This window comes from Streptopelia decaocto (assembly GCF_964273445.1).
Source record: "Streptopelia decaocto genome assembly, chromosome: 1".
NCBI lineage: Eukaryota > Metazoa > Chordata > Aves > Columbiformes > Columbidae > Streptopelia > Streptopelia decaocto.
In genome coordinates this window covers 13,787,482-13,806,776 of record NC_138663.1, presented here as the reverse complement: position 1 = coordinate 13,806,776, position 19,295 = coordinate 13,787,482, and the positions used below count along the sequence as shown (strand labels likewise).

The 19,295-nt window shown below is 39.8% G+C and overlaps 1 protein-coding gene across 3 annotated transcripts in view; it reads right to left on the bottom strand.

Moving 5' to 3' along the window:
* GSAP (gamma-secretase activating protein) overlaps positions 1-19,295 on the bottom strand; it is a 47,131-nt gene that overhangs the window by 15,188 nt on the left and 12,648 nt on the right. For 2 of the 3 annotated variants that reach the window (XM_082043842.1, XM_082043843.1), the window contains exons 10-21: positions 18,789-18,848; positions 18,089-18,132; positions 16,422-16,507; positions 11,815-11,892; positions 8,378-8,455; positions 7,800-7,892; positions 6,340-6,557; positions 5,973-6,042; positions 5,187-5,269; positions 4,476-4,529; positions 517-642; positions 60-115 (exon numbers count right to left, since the gene is read on the bottom strand). In XM_082043842.1, the coding sequence (XP_081899968.1) occupies positions 60-115; positions 517-642; positions 4,476-4,529; positions 5,187-5,269; positions 5,973-6,042; positions 6,340-6,557; positions 7,800-7,892; positions 8,378-8,455; positions 11,815-11,892; positions 16,422-16,507; positions 18,089-18,132; positions 18,789-18,848 (1,046 nt within the window). The remainder of the gene's footprint in view (positions 1-59; positions 116-516; positions 643-4,475; positions 4,530-5,186; positions 5,270-5,972; positions 6,043-6,339; positions 6,558-7,799; positions 7,893-8,377; positions 8,456-11,814; positions 11,893-16,421; positions 16,508-18,088; positions 18,133-18,788; positions 18,849-19,295) is intronic. The other variant, XM_082043844.1, reaches the window with a different exon arrangement.

The window sequence follows — 19,295 nt, the reverse complement described above, 5'->3', positions numbered from 1 at the left end:
AAATCCTTCAGCATATTTCAACACAATAAGAAAGTGTAAAAATAGAAAACAGTACCTACTTTTTGGCATTTTCAAAAATATGCCTCAAATATGCTGTGGTTCTTCTTTCCTCTCTCTGGTTTGTAAACAAACAGAAATCCCCAAATTAACAAAGTAGAAGGCCAACTAAAATACACCCCGATAAAACGCAGATGAGAAATGAAGCTGGTTTTCCCTTCCAATGGAAATAATGCACAGAGGGGCTTCAACCCACTTTCCAGCTACTCACATTGAACCCACATGACAATACAGGTACATGCAAGCTCTGATTTTATTTAGTTTATCACACTGTATTAACAGATTAAGACTTACAGGCAATCACCTTGTAAGTAAAATGACTCTAAGCTATTGCATTTCACATAATCAGATTCCCGTTTCTTTATCCTTAAAATATAAAAGCCAACTCTTCCATGTTTGGCATTAAAACATCCACTTCAGAGGCAACTCTAGAGATCATTTCAGCACACGCATACTTACTTCTTCTGAAAGGTTAAGCCATTCCTTCCTGAGCACGTTATTGTGGTAATGCAAGTGTGGCTCTGCATACTTCACACTCTCCAAGTTTGAGTTGAGTTTCTCCCAGAAGCCTTTAGAGTTTTGGAACTGCAAAGTATTACAGGGAAAGAGTGAACACAGGCTGCTCTCTCAAAAAAGAAAACCTGATCACTTTCCCAGTAAGTGACTGGAAAGAACTGTGATTAATGTTGCTTCATCACAATCTAAGTGAAAAAAGTTAAACAAACACAGTTACACTATTTTTTTCCAGGACTTTGATTTCTTTGATTTGACAGCAGGGGTAGCACTTAAACTTGTGGTCAAGATTTGGTCCCTGTAATGCAGATATTTTGCCACCTTAAGATGCTTTCAAGTCACTGGGAAGAAGGCTGTAATTGATCTGACCTATTTCAGATGTTTGGGGTGGGATGGGAAGAACTGCACCACAGACTACACTGGCCATATTGTCTAGATTTCTGCTGACTGTGAAAGGAGCCTTAGACAGCTGACTTAGATGTAAATGTTTACATTTGGTCAAATAAATCCCTTTCTGGGTTTCTAGTAGTTCCAAATAGAGGACCACCACCATGACCCCAGCAGCTGCAGTCTGCCACTATTTTCAAGCTGCAGCAATACTTACATTAAAAACATCCATTTGCCAACCTCAAATAACAGTGCCTCATCTCAGAAAAGAAACAAAATCCAAACATTTCCATAGCAATTCTAAAGCCTTTGACTCTCATGCTGAAATTAAACTCAGCTGTGAACAGACAGGAGGCAAAAACCCAAACAAACACACACTGGTTTCCTGAACTAGTTCTTGGACTGGGTATAAAGATTTGAAGCTGCTGTTTATAAAGGGGGAGAGATGTGGTCATTGCTGAAGAAGAGATGAGATTAAGGCAATCCTTTTTGGCAGTTCAAAAAAGAAGCAATGGTACTAGCCATTCTTGCCCCCCTTTATATACATGTACCTTCCCATACAAACACTATAATAGCAACATTGGAAGGAGGAGAGTTTTGAGTTCACGATATTCCTCCGTCTTGCATTGACACTCTGGATTTTGCTCTCTTACCCCTGCTTTTCTACAATGACAATAACTTTAGAGGAAAACATCAGAAGCCTTTAAAACCACTTCCTACTATAAAGTACAATTTGCCAAGGAAAATAAATTGCTGAGCCTCAATCCTGCCAGCCACTTGACTTTATTGCTGTAGCTGCAGCAGAGAAAAATAAATCTCCTTTTTGCCTCATGTTAGTTATATTTAGCAGCTGGAAACTAGGAGTGCATATGGCACCATATGTTCACCCTGCTGGAGCTAACTAACAAGATCTATAACCTACTACTGCAGTAGGTTGCCAATATAAAATGAGTGAAATATCAAAAATGCGGTGTAAGGCTATCATCTAGTGACCAATTTAAGCAACTGCGACAGCACCACCACTGCAAGACTCCATTCAGGCCACACTGGTTTTGTTTTATGTGTGGCAGGGAAGAAGCAAAACAGCAAGATTCTTACCTATATTGAGTCTGTAACGGGAAGTGGCAGACTTCAGAATTAAAAGCAGATAGCATTGAAAACCTGCATTGTATTAGACCTCATTAAAAAGTCAAAAGTTAAAAATAAGGGATTATTTTCATTAAATCTGTTAGTTCTTGAGGATCATCAGGGCAAATACTAGAAAGAGCAGGCTGCTGCTTCTTAGGTGGTGCTTATTTTGCAGACCATTTCTAGAAAGTGAGAAATTAGTACCCAAGCACAAACATCTAAAAGACATTGTATTACCAGAAGTCAAAGCAAGGCCTTACAAGGTTGCAATCTATGAAAAGCTCTCAGGAAGCCTTTTGTAAGTAGCACTGTTTTAACTGAAAACGAAGAGCTCTCTGCTACACCCCTCTGAAAGGACATAAAGTGGCAATGACCTTTAAGAGGTGCCCATGCTCTCTCTGGGAACTGTCTCCCCAGCAGAGAAGGTATCACAGCACTGTGTAACTACCTACACAGCTGCTCCCTAAAACATCACTCTTCACCCCAGAGGCTCAACACAGCACAAGAGAGAAGCTACCTATTCCCGGGCTGATGTCTCAAATAACTGCTTGCACTACACATCTTTACTGTTCTGCTGGACTGCCTCCTATTTTCTTCCCTTCTTCCTCCAGCCCCTTCACTCTCCACTTCTTACCAAGGCTATTTGCACCCTTTCAAGTTTGGTTCCTGATTTTAAAAAGGAGAAAAAAAAATAGACTCTTACTAATGGCAATCCTCATGAAAAGCTTTTTGACAATTGGACTTCGACTGTTCCCCCACTCGATTCTGTGTAATATCTCTTGTTGAACCGGAATTTAGTGATCAAAATACACCTGTTACCCAAATAGCACAAATTTTTTTGCTAATATGGAGCCCTCCCAAAGGCTCTCAGCAATTCCTGAGCTTGAGAACTCCAAAAAGCTTCTCAAAGCAACAATTCACCATTGTTTCTGTGAAATGCCTTAAAATGTTTGCAAAAGAAATACTACTTGTAGGACCAGATTTGTCACTAGGCTCTGACTTGTGATGCCAACAACATGCACCAGCTGAAACCCCAACAACTGACCAGCTAAACTCAAGCTACGGCGGGTTTGTGTCACTGGACTGGTAATAACGAAGCCAAGGCATTAAACCTTACCCTGTGTATTATCAGCTTTGTCCTCACTCGAGCCAGAGCAATTTGCAGTCAAAAGTAGCAGGAAATATTTGTCTTAGGTCAACTCTGACCTTTTCAATCTGTTTAGGTTTCAGACAGAAATAGGAAATGAGTTCCACGATCAGGAAGTATAGCTGCTAAAGGCATCTGCCCCCAGGGGCTTGAGGTTCAATCTAAGACAAATTAAAAGCCTGCTAACTTTGACCTCAGTGAATTACAGGGATTATCTAGCAACAAATTTTCTCAAGATCTGATTTTCCCAGGTGTCCCAGCTCTCAGGGCAGCCTTTCCCAGCAAAGCCTGATTCCCTGATAGCAGTCATGTGAACATGTAGCAGCACAGCTGTGATGGTACACTGGTACGGAGTGAGTGAGCACTGATTTTAAAAGATTTTGTGAATGCTGAAGCTTTATGAGCTTATTTTAGTTAATAAGCACTGGGGAGGAAACAGACTCTCATCTCTTTAAAGTGCTACATGAAAAAATATTGTCATGTATCCAGAGTTTACTCCCATGTGTTGCTAGTACTGGTGCGTTCAAGCTCTGACTCTTAACATTAGCCTTCTGCAACAAGCTGCTTATTAAAAGCATCTTTCAAATTTTGTAGGGGAACACTTAAGAAAATTTCAAGTATTTCTCTAAACTGAAGCTGAGGGAGTGTGAAGACGGGAAGAATCATTCATGTTGTTTTCAATGGAAAGTACGATTTCCTACCCAAACAGCCTGTGCTCTCCTCATCCAGCTCTCCACCTTTTCCAGGCTGTGCTGGAATTTGTCTAGGTTTAGCTGGCCAGAGCCCCAACATCAGTGCACTCACAGGATGCTCTGGACAAAAAGTGAGAGTGTTGTGGACCACTGGTATCAATGGCAGCACTATGAAATATCCCTCAAAGCAGGGATACCCAGAGATATGTAGAAATCCTACACATTTGTTGTGCCAAGTTTACCTGCAGCTGATTAAGTCATGAAATTAAGAGATATCAATCAAATCTTACAAGAATTTAGGACCTTCCCTGTTGAGTAGAAGCAGTCTCTTCAGAAAATGGAAACGAAACCCCATCACTGAGCTGGCAGACAGTCTGAATAGCTGATATTTTAGCAAATGCATAATACATTTCAAACTGGGCAATTTTCTGTTCACCCCTGTTTGCAGATAGGACTGTCGGGACACTGCTTTATTAGGATTTAGCAAATCCCCACAAAAAAAAAAAAAGCTCCTAACCTGCAAATATAAACGTGTTTTATATGGAACTTACCTCTAACACAGGTATAGAAATAATGTCTGTCACACATGTTACTCCAGGGATAATCTATAAATATAGACAAATTATAAGAACATAAATCAATTAGCACAAAACACAGGCCTGCTTGGGTATCTAAGTGAATCTCCATTACCCATTTCTGTTGTGAAACTAGCTAGTGAGCCAAAACTGTACATTCAGTTTTGCCAAAAAGAAATATGGAAAATGTTTCTCTCATTCATCTCATTTGAAAAAGACAACATATTAGAACTGTGTCAGATCAGAGAAATTAAAATACACTACTTGCTCTAACTGCAGGGTCTTGCCTAAAGTTACTTTACTTTTGTAAACTTACTCAAATTGTAACTCTACTGATACTGTTCCTCTTGGAAGTTACTGCATGATTTTCCTGGTTAAACATTTTGTATTCATTATAAACCTCATGATAAGCAATAAATACACTATGAAAACTAGAGATGTAATAATCCGTTCCATTACAGTAGCTGTTCTTGTTTTATAAATGCTTTTATTTGGTGACGAAAAAAAACAGAACTCCTGAAAAATACCGCTAGGATTAAGACTTGACAAAATAAAATGGGCATAAAGCATAGATGTGGATTTAGAGCATGTCTATGAAAAGGTAAAGCATACAAGTTAAAGGTCCAATTAAAGGAGAAAAAGAAGACTCCCTCTGGCTATTCATTCAAGTACCAGCTGTTATCTTACCCCCATCCAGTCAAGCAGTGACGTGTAGGGCAAAAGTTTATCCAGGTTGTAAGTTTCTGGACACATTCTGCAGTACAGGGAGGCTGAATGCAATGTAAAAAATATTTATAAGGGCAAAATTGTATAAACTATCAGTTAACAAGGGTAGATTTCACAGTCGGTTGCTTAGCTAACACTTTTTAAGTGACAAGTCCTGCTGCTGTCTCTGAAACAGCTTCCTCCATGGTGGAACTGGTCCCATTCTGCACACAAAAGGAGGAAGAGAAGCCCAGATGGCTGCAGGGCTGGGTCAGCTGCTTGGCTGCAGCTCAGCACTGCAGGGGTCCTTTGTACAAAGGCTCAGGGCACAGGACACACAATGGCCAGGCTAAGGAATCAGCTATTAGAAGAGTATCATGATATGCCAAATCCTTACAAAAAAATGGTTTGGATTGGGCTAGAAGAGATTTGTTCCTCCACTCCAATCTCAATTATTTACATCCCAGATATACAAGACAGCAGCCAGATAATTTGTTCTCCAGTGACCTAAAATAACAATATATCTATTTGTTCCACTAGACAGAAGAGTGCATTTGAAAAGTTTTACTTCCAATCTGATTTTGAGATATCTACATATCTTCTAAACTACTGATATTGTTCCTAACACTGCAAAATGCAGGTCAGTTAACACAAATTGTAACCAAAATGTCTGGAAACAAGAGAGTCAGTTTGTGACATTGTGGCTTCTCCTTATGTCACAACTAGGGTATGCAGGAAAATTCAGGACATGGAAAAAGAAATACCTACCAATGATAAATTCTTGAATGGGGTCAAAAGAATGACATGTTGACAGGTTCTCAGATATCCACCAAATAATCTGTCAGAATGAAAACAGGGGAGTGTGTCACACCTTTCTGTTCAAGCATGTGTTCTAAGAGACTGTAGAAACTGTTTTCAGTAGTAACACTTTGTGTGAAGTAGTGAGAGGGAGACAAGTGTTTTCAGGACAGCCTTGACCAATAAAGCAGTTTGGGCAGTGCAGCTGATGAGTCTCTTGGCACTATGAGAAGGTACATGTGAATCAGGACTTTTCTTTGGCTGATATCACTCATGCCCTGACTATGCTTTGTATAAGATAACAGTCACTGAAACTTAGAGGAAATTATTTTCCTACCTGCATTTCCAAGTCTTCCGTGTGTCGGAAGTACAACAGAGCACAATGTAGAGCTGCCAATCTCTCACTGTCTTGTTTGCTGTTCTGTAGGAAGCGTAGTACTGCACTCTCACTGATGCTCACAGCATATATACTTCCTACGTTGCAATCCAAGACTGTTGACTTGCGTGGGGATCGGATGGAGCAGTTTTGCAACATGTCAATTCTTGCATCCTCACCTGAAGAAAATTAAAAGGACTAAGAATGTAAGATTTGTTTGCTACCAGTACTTCTCTTAAGAATCCCAGATCCCCAGCAGTATAGAACAGCCTGCTTCTTGAAGTAGCTGCCCTGGTATTATGCTGAAGAGGAGGAGGAATGGTGCTGGCTGGTTAAGACAAATAAATGAGGAGCACAGTCCATACTCAGTTCTCTCCTTCCTTACGGCTGAAGCAGAGGTGATGCACAGATCTGAGGCTCACAACGCTGTCACAGGACAAATCAGGGACACAGAAGGGCATGAGGCTAGTAATACAGCTACAACACTAGAATTAACACCTAAGGGTACAGCTCAGAACTGCTCACATGCAGAATCATAATACAAATTTATATTAGTGGACCTCTTATCATCAATCCCAATGGCCAGAACAGGTAGGTTCTGCTCTATGATTACTGATTGAAGCATCAGATCAAAACCACTTTGTCTATGTCAATACTAAGATTCACCACCACAGTGCTATACAGTAGGATTCCAGACGCTTTACATCAGGCCCACCACCCAACAGTGATGCTTTCCACTCATTTTTAGCAGAGCAGTATTTCATTGTGTATATACAACAGCTATTAGCTTCCAGTGATGCCGCCCCTGCACCAGCTTCCAATGCTTACCTCTCCTTCACCCAATTGGAAGAATCGATTTCTGTTTTCAAACAAAGGCCCTTCACTTCCAAAAATAACCCACTTCCCACAAAGACACATTCGTTGGAAATGAAATAACGTGCCTCTCAGATGAGACTCTAAATCAAATTGCATCAGCCTGATCAGGTGAAGGAAACACAGATTTCCTCTCCCCACACCCTACAAACACACACATTTAGAGCAACTCAATTGGAGGAAGGAAATGTAAAATCAAATTTACATCTCCATGTGAAATTTGAGAACAGTGGCGGACAGAGAAGCATGTGCAAAGATGGGGGAAGGGAAACTATGAAACCAAGGCAAATAATTTCAAATTCAGTGAAAGGTCTTCTTCCATTCCATAACAAGGTAGAAGATCATGATAGATGAAATATGAAATGTCAATTCAGATTCTCTTTTAAAAATGGAAAGTGGCAAAAACACCATTCTTATTTTTTTAATCTCTCTCCTCCTTCAGAACACTATGCAATAATGCAAATATTGAGAAATACAACTTCCACGGAAAGAGATTTGAACAAGTTCCCACTACAAGAAAATGACCTGAAGCCGCAGTCTTACTGTACCTGTCAGAAACAGACTATAGCACAGCAGGTCAGGATGCTGAATATTCAGAAGGTGCAGGAACCGGCCAGGCAAATAAGCAGCCACATAATAGTCTATTAAAAGAAAATAACAGTGGTCAATTAAGCACTTATTTGCTTGTTCACTTATTTGCTTTAAGAGGCTGTTTCACATGATTCTCATCTTGGCTCACTTCTCTCTGATGGAATTGATTACATCTAGGAAATATAAAAGGAGTTAATTAAAAGCTGCTGTTCTATTAACACAGGAAAAGCTAGTAATACATTTGGATTTCCAGGGGAGGATTCAAGAGGTTCAAGACACTCAAAACTCAGCAGCTGATCTCCAGAGAAGATTCCAAAGTAACTTCAGAGGAAGTTGTTTACAATCGTGAGGTATTGCAGTTGCAAATGCCAAAAATAAAAGGGGGTGTGGGGGGGGTGCAAAATAACACAGAAATAACACAGCTACTTAAAGTCAAGAAAAAAAAATCCTTTCCTTCAGAGAAGGGTTACTCATTTGTCTTTCTACTAGGGACAGAGAATGGAAGTCACACAGGGAAATTACACAAGTAACTTACCAAGATTCAGAAAAGCCACTTCCTTCAATTGATGAGTTTTTGTTCTTTCTAGAGAAACTGTAAAAGTTTTGTTGTAACCTGGGGAAAAATGATACTGTTTTTAAAACACCCAAACAATAAATACCATCTGTTACAAGCCAAGTATGACTCTACAGCTAGAAACTTCAGCAGTGCCAATACGCCCAAACAGGGATATTTTAGACTACTTTACAGGCTTGTCTGCACAGACAGACTTCATCCCCAACAGCGCTGCTGCACACTTAGTAGACCTGCACCCACACAAAGTAGTTCTTTAGCAAGCAGAAACTGGCCATGCACTGCACAGCCTATGTTTGTGTTTAAAGCAGCATTCCATCCCAGAGCAAGTTTATGTGAAAATACCTCTCCCCCCAAAAACACCCAAACACAAATCCTTTAAGTTGCTGCGCTTCACATTTTGGTGATTTTTTAACTGCTTTAGAGAATTTTTGGTTTGTTTATCTGTGTGCCTATTGCTGTATATTTAGTTCAGCTCTGCTTAAACATAAGCTAATTTCAGACCTGCTGTGTTTCCATGGGCTTTGCATCAGCACAACTATTATTTTATTCTAGACTTACTGGATGCCAGAAGAGATATGGTGCAAGAACAACAGAGCCCCCAAACTTCCTCAATCTCTAAGAAAAGCTGAAAAATCAAAATGACTACAGAGAAAATAACTGGCCTCCAGATGTGGTGAGCAATCAGCTGACAGGCTGGGCTCAAAGGGTTCTAGTAAATGGGGTTATGTCAGGCTGGTGACCAGCCACTAGCAGGGTTCCACAGGGATCCATCTTAGGGCCAGCACTCTTCAATGTCTTTATAAATGACTTGGATTCAGGACTGGAGGGATTACTTAGTGAATTTACTGATGACACAAAATTGGGGGGGAGCTGTCGACACTCTCAAGGGCAGAGAGGCCCTGCAGAGGGATCTGGACAAACTGGAGAACTGGGTAATCACCAACCCCATGAAGTACAACAAGGGCAAGTGCTGGATTTTGCACCTGGGACACAGCAACCCTGGCTGTACATACAGACTGGGGGATGAGATGCTGGAAAGCAGCTCTGCAGAGAGGGATCTGGGAATTCTGGACAATGGCAAGTTGAACACAAGCCAACAGTGGCCCTGGCAGCCAAGAGGACAAACGTGTCCTGGGTGCATCCAGCACAGCATTGCCAGCCGGGCAGGGAGGGGATTGTCCCGCTCTGCTCTGTGCTGGTGCGGCCTCACCTGCAGCACTGGGTGCAGTTCTGGGTGCCACAGGATAAAAAAGATATTAAGCTACTGGACAGTGTCCAGAAGAGGGCTACAAACTGGGTGAAGGGTTTGCAGAGGAAACTATACAAGGAGCAGCTAAAGACACCTGGTTTGTTCAGCCTGGAGAAGAGGAGACTGCAGGGAGACTTCATCACAGTTACAGCTTCCTCACAAGGGGAGGAGGAGGAGCAGACGCTGATCTCTTCTCTTTAGTGACCAATGACAGAACCCGAGGGAATGTCAGGAGGATGTGCCAAAGGAGGTTTAGGTTGGACATGAGGAAGAGGTTCTTGTTTCCCCCAGAGGGTGCTGGAGCACTGGAACAGGCTCCCCAGGGAGGTGTCACGGCCCCAAGCCTGACAGTGTTCAAGAAGAGACCGGACAACACCTTCAGACACATGGTGTGAACTGTGGGGTTGTCATATGCAGGGACGGGAGACGGACTCAGTGATCCTTGTGGGTCTCTTCCAAGTCAGGACATTCTATGATTCTGTGATTATGTCCATGCCACAGTGTCCTAAAGTCTGAATGGTGTAACGATCTGGATGCTACTTAATATTGCATGAAAATTCAAGATATGATAGATCCACAGTTTACAAGACCACCAAGGAAAAAAAGTAGATCACAAGCCAAGCTTCAAATCATTGAGAACTTTGATTCCTGAACCTAGCAGAGAGACTTATCTGTGCTAAAAAAAAAAAAAAAAGTCCAAACACCAACACACACAACAATATGAGAGCTTCAAGACCAGATGTAAAAAAATAAATATAAGACCTCCAAGATCAACAGCAACACTTCAGATGAAGGGGTATCTAAGTCAAATGGTTTTTCACACAAGATACCAACTGAAGTTTGCTTGTAATGAGTCAGTATACTCACCATTACCACCCCCTTATTTGCCAACATGTGCAAGCTAATACTAGCACTGCAGAATACACCTGCAACATCATTTCTGTGTCTATGCTGCCTCAAGTGACTGTGGGGACCTGCTTTACCAGGGGGAGGGATGATTTCTTCCAAGTTTACAGATGCTGCAGCACAGACTTGAACTCCTTGGGTCTCCAAAACGTGGCTGATGGACCTGATACACTGCTACTTCTGTGGGTCACCCCAGGACACGTCTTAAATTATCTTGTATGAGTGATGACTCATATCAATCCACAAACAGCTCTGCACCAAATAAATCTATTCCATAAAAGTTATTTCAGATGCAGCTGGTCAATGTCACCATATTTACCCTCAGTTTCCTCTTGGGAATGGGGATGTACAAGCAATGCAACCACCCTTCAGGTACACATCAAACACATCTGGGGAAATCAGCCCTCCATAGCAGTACGAGGCAGGGAGCTCCCACACCCAGAAGGGACATCCAATGTTTTAATGCCTTCAAGAACACAAAAACGCAGTTCTTTCAATCCCACAATGTTCCAGCAGCAAAGCTACATGTTAGTGCAGCTCTGACACATGAAAAGTTCCCTGACACAAGAAAACAAACACTTGAAGTAAAACAGATGCATGTCATCCATTAGAAAATGGTTACTCCATACTATGCAGCTTCTTGCTTGAGAAATAACTTGCCTCTCTCCTCCATGTATCAAACGAGAAAGATCTTGCTAATGACAAGTCTTGCTTTCATCAGAATAAAACACTGTTCTTTATTGTCTTCAAGGAAAAACAAGTTAAAATTAAGAGCTAGAGCACCACTTACATTGCGGTTATTCTTACAGTCAGTGGGTGTTGGACCTCATGCTGTGAAAATGATATGTTGGGCTGGAACTCTAAACAGACATTCAAGCTAAGAGCTGTTGGCTCTATTTCCCATACAAATGCCTTATGGCATAAGTACAACACACCTGCAAGCTCCCACAGATTTCATTGATGTTTGTGCTCAGCATGCCAGAAAGTCTGGCAAGAAATAAGGGACAAATTAATAGTCACTCATGAGGCCACTGGTTTGAAGCTTCAGCATCAGTATCAGGCAGGAAGGCGACAGCAGTAAAGTCAAGTTCACAGATAAAGGCAGCTGCTGTCTTTAAACACCAGCCACAGTAGTTTATTGTCTGCAGACTTTGGCAGTCATTTGTTTTGCAAGGCATTCTGTGACTCTTTCAGCAACATGACCTTCTCCACAATACAGCATAACTTATTAGGTTAATCTTACCTTTGTGTAAAAAATATATGGAGTATCTTACTTCATTGGGAATATCAGAGGCTAGATTACAACAAACACACAAGCCTCCTAAAAATACAAAAAAGGAAAAGAAAATTGACTTATCTACCTGAATAACTAGACATCTTTATACTGTACAAAACTAAAGCAACACTGTTTCAACTTAGAAAATAAAAATACTCTCTCAAAAATGGTAAAGATGACAGAAATTTATATTACATATCTCTAACCATCATTTACCTAGTGAAACCCAACATAAGAGAGAACAGTAGGCAATATGGCTCAGTGGAAACCTGGGTTCTGACATAGCTAGTTCTCTTAAGTAGAAATACATTTTCAGCCCTTCCCAGCAGAAATCATGCCTGCAGCCAGAAAACTGATCAAGCCTTTCTCTCCACAGACTCTCAATCTCTAGATATTTTCTATTCAGGGACTGTCAAATATGCACAGAAGAACACAGTAAACCACAGTCTGTTTGCTTTCTAAGTAATTTCATATTGGTAGCAGCATGAAATGCCACTAGAGCTTTCTCACAATAGAAGCAGTAGTCGCTTCTCCCCTTTCCAGCCCAAAGAGCTGCCAACTCCTTTTTTAGGAGAAAAGTCCATCCTTGGCACAAGCTTATTTCAGCCAAAGTACTCTGTGCAGGAATCTTCCCCCTTCCCTGTCTAATTCTAAATCAGTCTGACAGGCTGCTTTGGCTCCACTCGATGGTAGCCCACCCTCCATCTCTTTTAAAAACTTTAATCCACTTACTCCAATGCTTTGGCACTCACTTTAAAAACAGGTTCCAAACCACTTTTTCCCAATACTGTTGGGAAAGCTGGACCACAACTATGATCATTTATCTTTTACCTTCATTGAACGTTTATCACTTAAAAGCAAAAAAATTGTGTATACACGGTACACAGAAAAAGACAATATGGAAAAAACACAAGTAGAAAAAAAGCCACAGCTACCAGAGTTATTTTACTTGGTTAAATGCCTCAGACTTCAGACCACAAGCTGTGATACAGATACAGCTGAAGCACTTCACATTTCTGCAGAAGGTAAATACTTTATTTTGCAAAGCTTTTTTTTTTTGCTCTTATTCTTAGCTGATTGAATATTGTTTGATACAGTTTTGCTTGGATATTTAAGTCATTTAGACAACAGACAGGGCATTTTGCCAGAGCACTTGGCATCTTTCAGAGCATGCATAATTTTTAAAGTAGCAGCATCAGGGCTCATGAGGAAGACTGGAAAAGCTCCAGCAACCCACAATACTGTTTTATTACCAACAGCACCCTTCCAACACTGGAAATTTCTTTCTTGTATGCTGGGGGCTAGTGTATACACTTCTGTAAATTGCACAACATGCAAGCAAGTCTGTTTAGGCTGAAGTGTCAGTGGGTATGTACACAAGCTGATCACAAGAGGGTGCCTATGACAGGACATGCATCTTTCAACTCTAGGGTACTGGTCCAAATGTTAACAAACTGAAGTATGAGCAGCAGAAAATATCAAATGGTGCTTTACTAATACAGATAGAAACGTGACAGTCTCAGATCAGCAAGTGTCCAAGCATTTTTATACCTGATACAGTCTGGGCAATCCCATAAGAAAAGCCACAGACTGAGAATATAAGGCAAATTCCTTTCCTACTCTTAACAGTGCTCTCTGCAAATTAGAGCTGGGGTGTCCTGATGCAGGGAAAGCTTGTTGTCCTACTGCATTTATATGGCACATGTTTTATGCAAAGGCAGAACCAAGTCTTCCATGCTATCCATTTCAAAATCATTTGCAAACAGTAAGAGCTGTAGCTAAATGCTACAAGGTTGCATTAATAGTCCTTTCGACACAACTGGCAAATACCTCAGCAATTTGCCTGTGTGCATACAGCACGCCTTGAGAAGCGAGATGTAAAGCCACTTCTGCAACATGCCACATCCCTGTAGAGCTGTGCAGTCTATTCAAAGGTTAATCAGACACCATCACAAAGATATTTGGATGGGCTCTTTTCAGAAATAAGTGAGAAAAGATCTCAACCATAATGAAGTTTGGGGAAAAAAAGGAAACATTTAAATAATAATTTCTACTCATAGAGGGTGAGTTGCTACATTCAGCAGAATTAGGGGAATAACAATTACAACTCTGTCACTTGATAAATAAACATACCACTGAAATTTTAAGAGTCTCCTATGAAGAAAAGAAGTTTTCCCTAGGAAACTTTAACTTCAAATTCCTAATTTCTGTTCATGCAGAAGCATAAGATGTAAGGCTGTACCAACATCTCAACATGGTATCCAAGTGTCACAATTCAAATATGACATTGCACTGTGGCATTTCATCTAGTGGTACTGGCTTAGGAATGACTTGCCTCACCAAACTTCAGCCATTCTAACATCCCTCCATTTAGACACTCATATAGCAAATGAAGAAATAAGGACAGAAACAGCCATCCTCTGGAGGTGCCTATTTCTCTCTATAAATACAGTCCAGGTGCTTAACTTTTAGGCAAGTAAGGTTAGGTGATGATAATCCAGGGTCTATGTCATCTTACTGCCTCCATTTTCTTTTAAATACCAAGCAAATTTAACTGAAAAAGTACTCGTGAAGCACTAAAAGAAAATGTAACAACCCAGTGTTGCTTAATTCAGGACATTTGAAGTTAATTCTGAGACTAGAACTGCTTGATCTCCACTAATCTAGAAGTACATATGGGTTTTCATCTGGAGACATTTTGTCTGTGATGTATAAGGAACAGGGCTACTTTTCTGCTACTGCGGAAGTCTGAGAAAGGAAGAGTGATTGCATTCAGAATTCAGATTGGCAGCAGCAACTAACAGTTTATTAAATGGGAAATGCCATGGAATATTCCATTTTGAAGTTATGCCAATTGCTCTTTGCCAGAGATGTCTGAATGATACAAATAGTGATATCAGCATTGATATTGGAAGTATGCTAGTAGTTCCACAGAATGCATAGTCTGTGCCCCAAAGACCTTGCAGTCCGGCTTTCTAAATCACCACAAACAAGAGGTACAAAAGGGAACACTTGTGTGATGACCCACAGTGGTCCTCAACAACTAGATATGGCCTCAGCACCAAATCATTTGCTCCAAACTGTCAGTTACTCAAAAAAAAAAAGTGTTGAGCAAAGTAATCCTCAGTTTCAAACACCATTCAGTGAAAAGCCACATACAATAATCTCATTTACAAAGTGCATTGTCAAATTATGTGTTTTACATTACGTGCAATGAAAAGTGCATGTGAAAGGTTCCACACAGAATTTAAATACTGTGTTGCCAGATGGAGAACATTTTCCTTCAGGGTAATCAAACAGTCTTGTTGGAGGAAGATTGAATTTCATCCTAAGCTAAAACGAGGTGCTTCAATCTGAACAAACCCTAGAGAAATATAGGTTTAAAAGGAAACACATATATACAAATGAATATATTTTGCAATAAATGTCTTGTTAACAAAGTAGTCTAATCTACATTTGGTAGATCAAAACTTGGCTTTCTCTAATATTTGTAAACATGCTGTCTACCTTTGTAAGAAAAAAAAAAAAATCCATGTAAGGAAACTGTATTTCACTTGATTTGCATTAATAGTCCTTTCGACACAACCGGCAAATACCTCAGCAATTTGCCTGTGTGCATACAGCACGCCTTGAGAAGCGAGATGTAAAGCCACTTCTGCAACATGCCACATCCCTGTAGAGCTGTGCAGTCTATTCAAAGGTTAATCAGACACCATCTCTGCTTGGCAGTACAGTCTAATTGAGAAGCTGAAAACACAAGCATCTGTGATGAACAGATGTCTCTTGAGACCAGTTTTTAAACAAAAATGTTCATGGAATGAATTTGGATACAGTGAAATGACTAAATCGTAAAGTTTTAAGGAATATTTTAGGTTTCAGTTTAAGGAATCATACACACACTAAGCCCTTATGTATGTATCACACCCTAAGTTTAGTATTGCATACGTGGACCTTCTAAGGACCACATTCTAACAGCAATATGAAGCTCTTAGAATATGTGTTGCATATGTTCCATTTACATGTGCCCACTCTGCAACACAGTTATATACCATGTCAGATACCCAGACAGACCAAACCAAAACCTTCCTTGAATTTAATTTCTAGCACATTTTTGGTCAGCTTTAACATTAAATTGCTCTAATGCAATACACAACCATGCCTGGGTACCACTTGTGTTCCAAAACCAGCAGAAAATGCTACCATGTGCTTAGACTGAGATATTTCACCATATGACTGCAGGACACCAGTTCTTCAAAGCTGGGCTACCAGGAGATTTCTGGGTGACTGTTTTATTGCTGGTGTTGATATATTAAACTGTAGGTACTTTTCAGCTCAACTTGGAATGCAGCTGTCAGAGGGCAAAAAGACTTAAGAAAAATAGTGCACAGTTGTCTTCTCCCTCTCCTAACAGTTACCTGTCAAGTAAACTCTACAGGAACAGAAATCTCACACTTACACAAAAAAACCACACAAAACCTACAAATAGACATATGTCTTATGAAAATATTTATGACTACACTGCATGATAATTACTAGTGGAGATCCTTTTGATAATACTTGTATTTATTCATTACCTGCTTTACTTGTAAAAACCTGAAGATTCAAAGATTTAGATGCAACATCTTGGTCTTGACAGTAATCATACCCAAAATTCACAAGTCTATGAGCAAATAAAGATCACTAAATAAATCACTTCATCCACAGTGACTCATCATAACAAAGATCATGAGAACAATCAACTATGTAATCAAAACATACTACTTAAATTATAATCAAATCTTCTCTAATGAAAGTTAAACTAGGCTTTAATCAATCCACTCATTGCTGTTAGAAATGAGAATCCGAAGATCGCACACTTATTAGAAAACAACAATTCTGATTACACCTGAAAACTTTACTTACTGCAGCATCAAACCATCCCTACAGACTGAAGTTAAAGCAAGTTCTGATCAAGTACTGGAAATCTAAGCATTTATCACATCTATAAACTCAAAGGCTTTGCAGCCCAACTCTACCATTATTATGTCTGTAAAGCTATATTTTAATCTGCAATAAGGCACACTAATTTCCGTGGAAGTACTCAAAAACACACAAAACCACAGTCACATGGAACTTGTTACGGCATTACATTATTTTTCAGTCTTGTTCTGCTTGTGCCTTAATGGTTTTTCATATCTTTAAAATTCACAAGTCTTATTTTTGTCATACAGAACATGCAACAGAAAATTGTAGTCAGTCTGCTTTGGCTTTGTTACTTCTGTTTGTTGTCATTATTCTCCAGAAAGAATTTTGATCCTGTAGGGATTTGCCCCTAGGTCTTCCACAGTAATTTTGGAAAAAAAAATATAGCATTGAAGATCTTAGAAGAGGTGGCTTTTTTTCACTACTAACTGCAAGCAGATACACGGCCCATTTAGGGCAACCTGCATGTGCAGTGACACCACACAGAGCCTCCTGCACAGCACTGAGACACTCCGAGCAGCGCCTGGCAGGGGGAACTCAGCTACCTCCAGTTACTGAGATGTCATCTAGTTAGTGGCTTTGGCCTCCTTTTTTATTCACAAAGAGTAACAAGCCCTTTTGAAACAAACTCAGCTGACTGAAGACAGAGGAGGATGAATTATGCAAGAGTCCGACCATCCTGACTGGTTTTTCCTCAATTAAACGTGTGCCTTAAGCAGACAAGCTTGGATGCAGTCATGTGCATGGCAGACAGACAGAATCAGACAAATCTTTGCCTTTGAATGTGCAGGCTGCCGGGAAACAGCAAGTTGGAGGAGAAAAGAGCAGAGGCAATGTCTAACAGCCTACAAAAAGGAGCTACCAGTCTGGTTAACTGCCCAGTAAAACATGTAATAGCAATTAAAAACTGTGAGCTTCCCTTGACAGGAATGTTGACATCACCACTACAACATATCCAATATTAAAACAAATTAAACAGCTACAGAATACTCAGAGAAAGGATAGTTTAACGTACAGCCAGCTCTTCAGACAAATGGTTTTTAAAAGTGGCATCAAAAAGCAGTCAAGGATTAAATTACATTTTACAGTTCACCCTGATGTAAGTGAGAGTAACTGGAGGCTTGGACACAGTGTTCATATTATTCTCATGTTCCAGTACCATGTAGGCAACTGCAAACAAAGATACTGTGGCTCAGATGCGAGTTTTACTTAGGTTGGAAAACATTACTCTATATATTAAAAGGAAAGCAAAATAAAGCATAAAAGAAAAACACCTTACTTTAATTGTGTGTCATTTACAGAAATATCCAGGTGTGATTCCAGCTGTTAACCAAAAAACAAACCTGTCATTTAGTGAGGTCAGCATACTATGATTAATATTTCAGCCCAGTAAAATGCATGAAACTCACATTATCAGATTCAACATTAACAAAGTTTATTTCTTCGCCCCTAATCCTTCCAGTCAACCCCCAAAACATAAAATAGACTCCTTAAAACAAACAAACAAAAAAGAAATTGTGAGATATTTAATCTTTTCTGCTAGAGTAAGTTTCAGCGACCAGGACAAAAGCCTACTAAAAATTACATGTTCAACAGTTATGATTTTTATTTACTCTGTATTCTGGCTGCAACAGATTTTTCTGTCTCACTTAAAGCTGACACAAAATTTGTACCTGGTTTCTTTGTCTAGTGCATTTGATAACCCTGCTTTTCAATACTTAAGTATAAGGTCAGTATAATGACATGATTGTCTCCTCCTAGTTCAATATCTGTGCAATTACTATGGCACAATCTGAATCTGATTAAATATATTCTTGAAAATAATATAATTTAAAAAAAAAAAAGGAAAACAAACCCCAGTTTTCCTCTGCAGAAGTTCCAATAATAAAAGACACTGAAACAGATCTCTCTACCAGTGGCTGGGACACATAATTACATCCAATTCAAAATCATTGTATAATAAAATGCTAATGACTTACTGTTGGGTAAAAATTTTCATCAGGGTAAAACTGGATGCATTTTAAAATACTCCTTGATTCCTAGAATTAAGAGGATGTGTAACTCATAAAATAGAAAGCACATCATATAGGCTGAAAAGTGACTGCATACTCCACAGCATTCTATACACTCAAACTGCTTTGCTAACAGATATGCAAAAGTTAGGGGACAAAAGACAAGTTTTAAAACCACATATAACCCCCCACAATAGCACTATGACATGCTTCCTTCCTGTCCCAGATCATTATCTATAATTGCGTGGGCCCCCACTTGAAGTACAGTATTACATGTCACACACGCACATTCTAAAAAGTTAGAAAAATGTTTTCCATAACCACCTATTTAGCAAAAGGAACTGTTTCTTATTTTGGTCACTTCAAAAAGGGTATCTCAGAAACTAAACTACTAATATGTTTCTCCATCATAGTTCGCTTCCTGTTATTTCCTAACACTCATATTTTGGTGGCTACAAAGAGTTAAGAAAAATC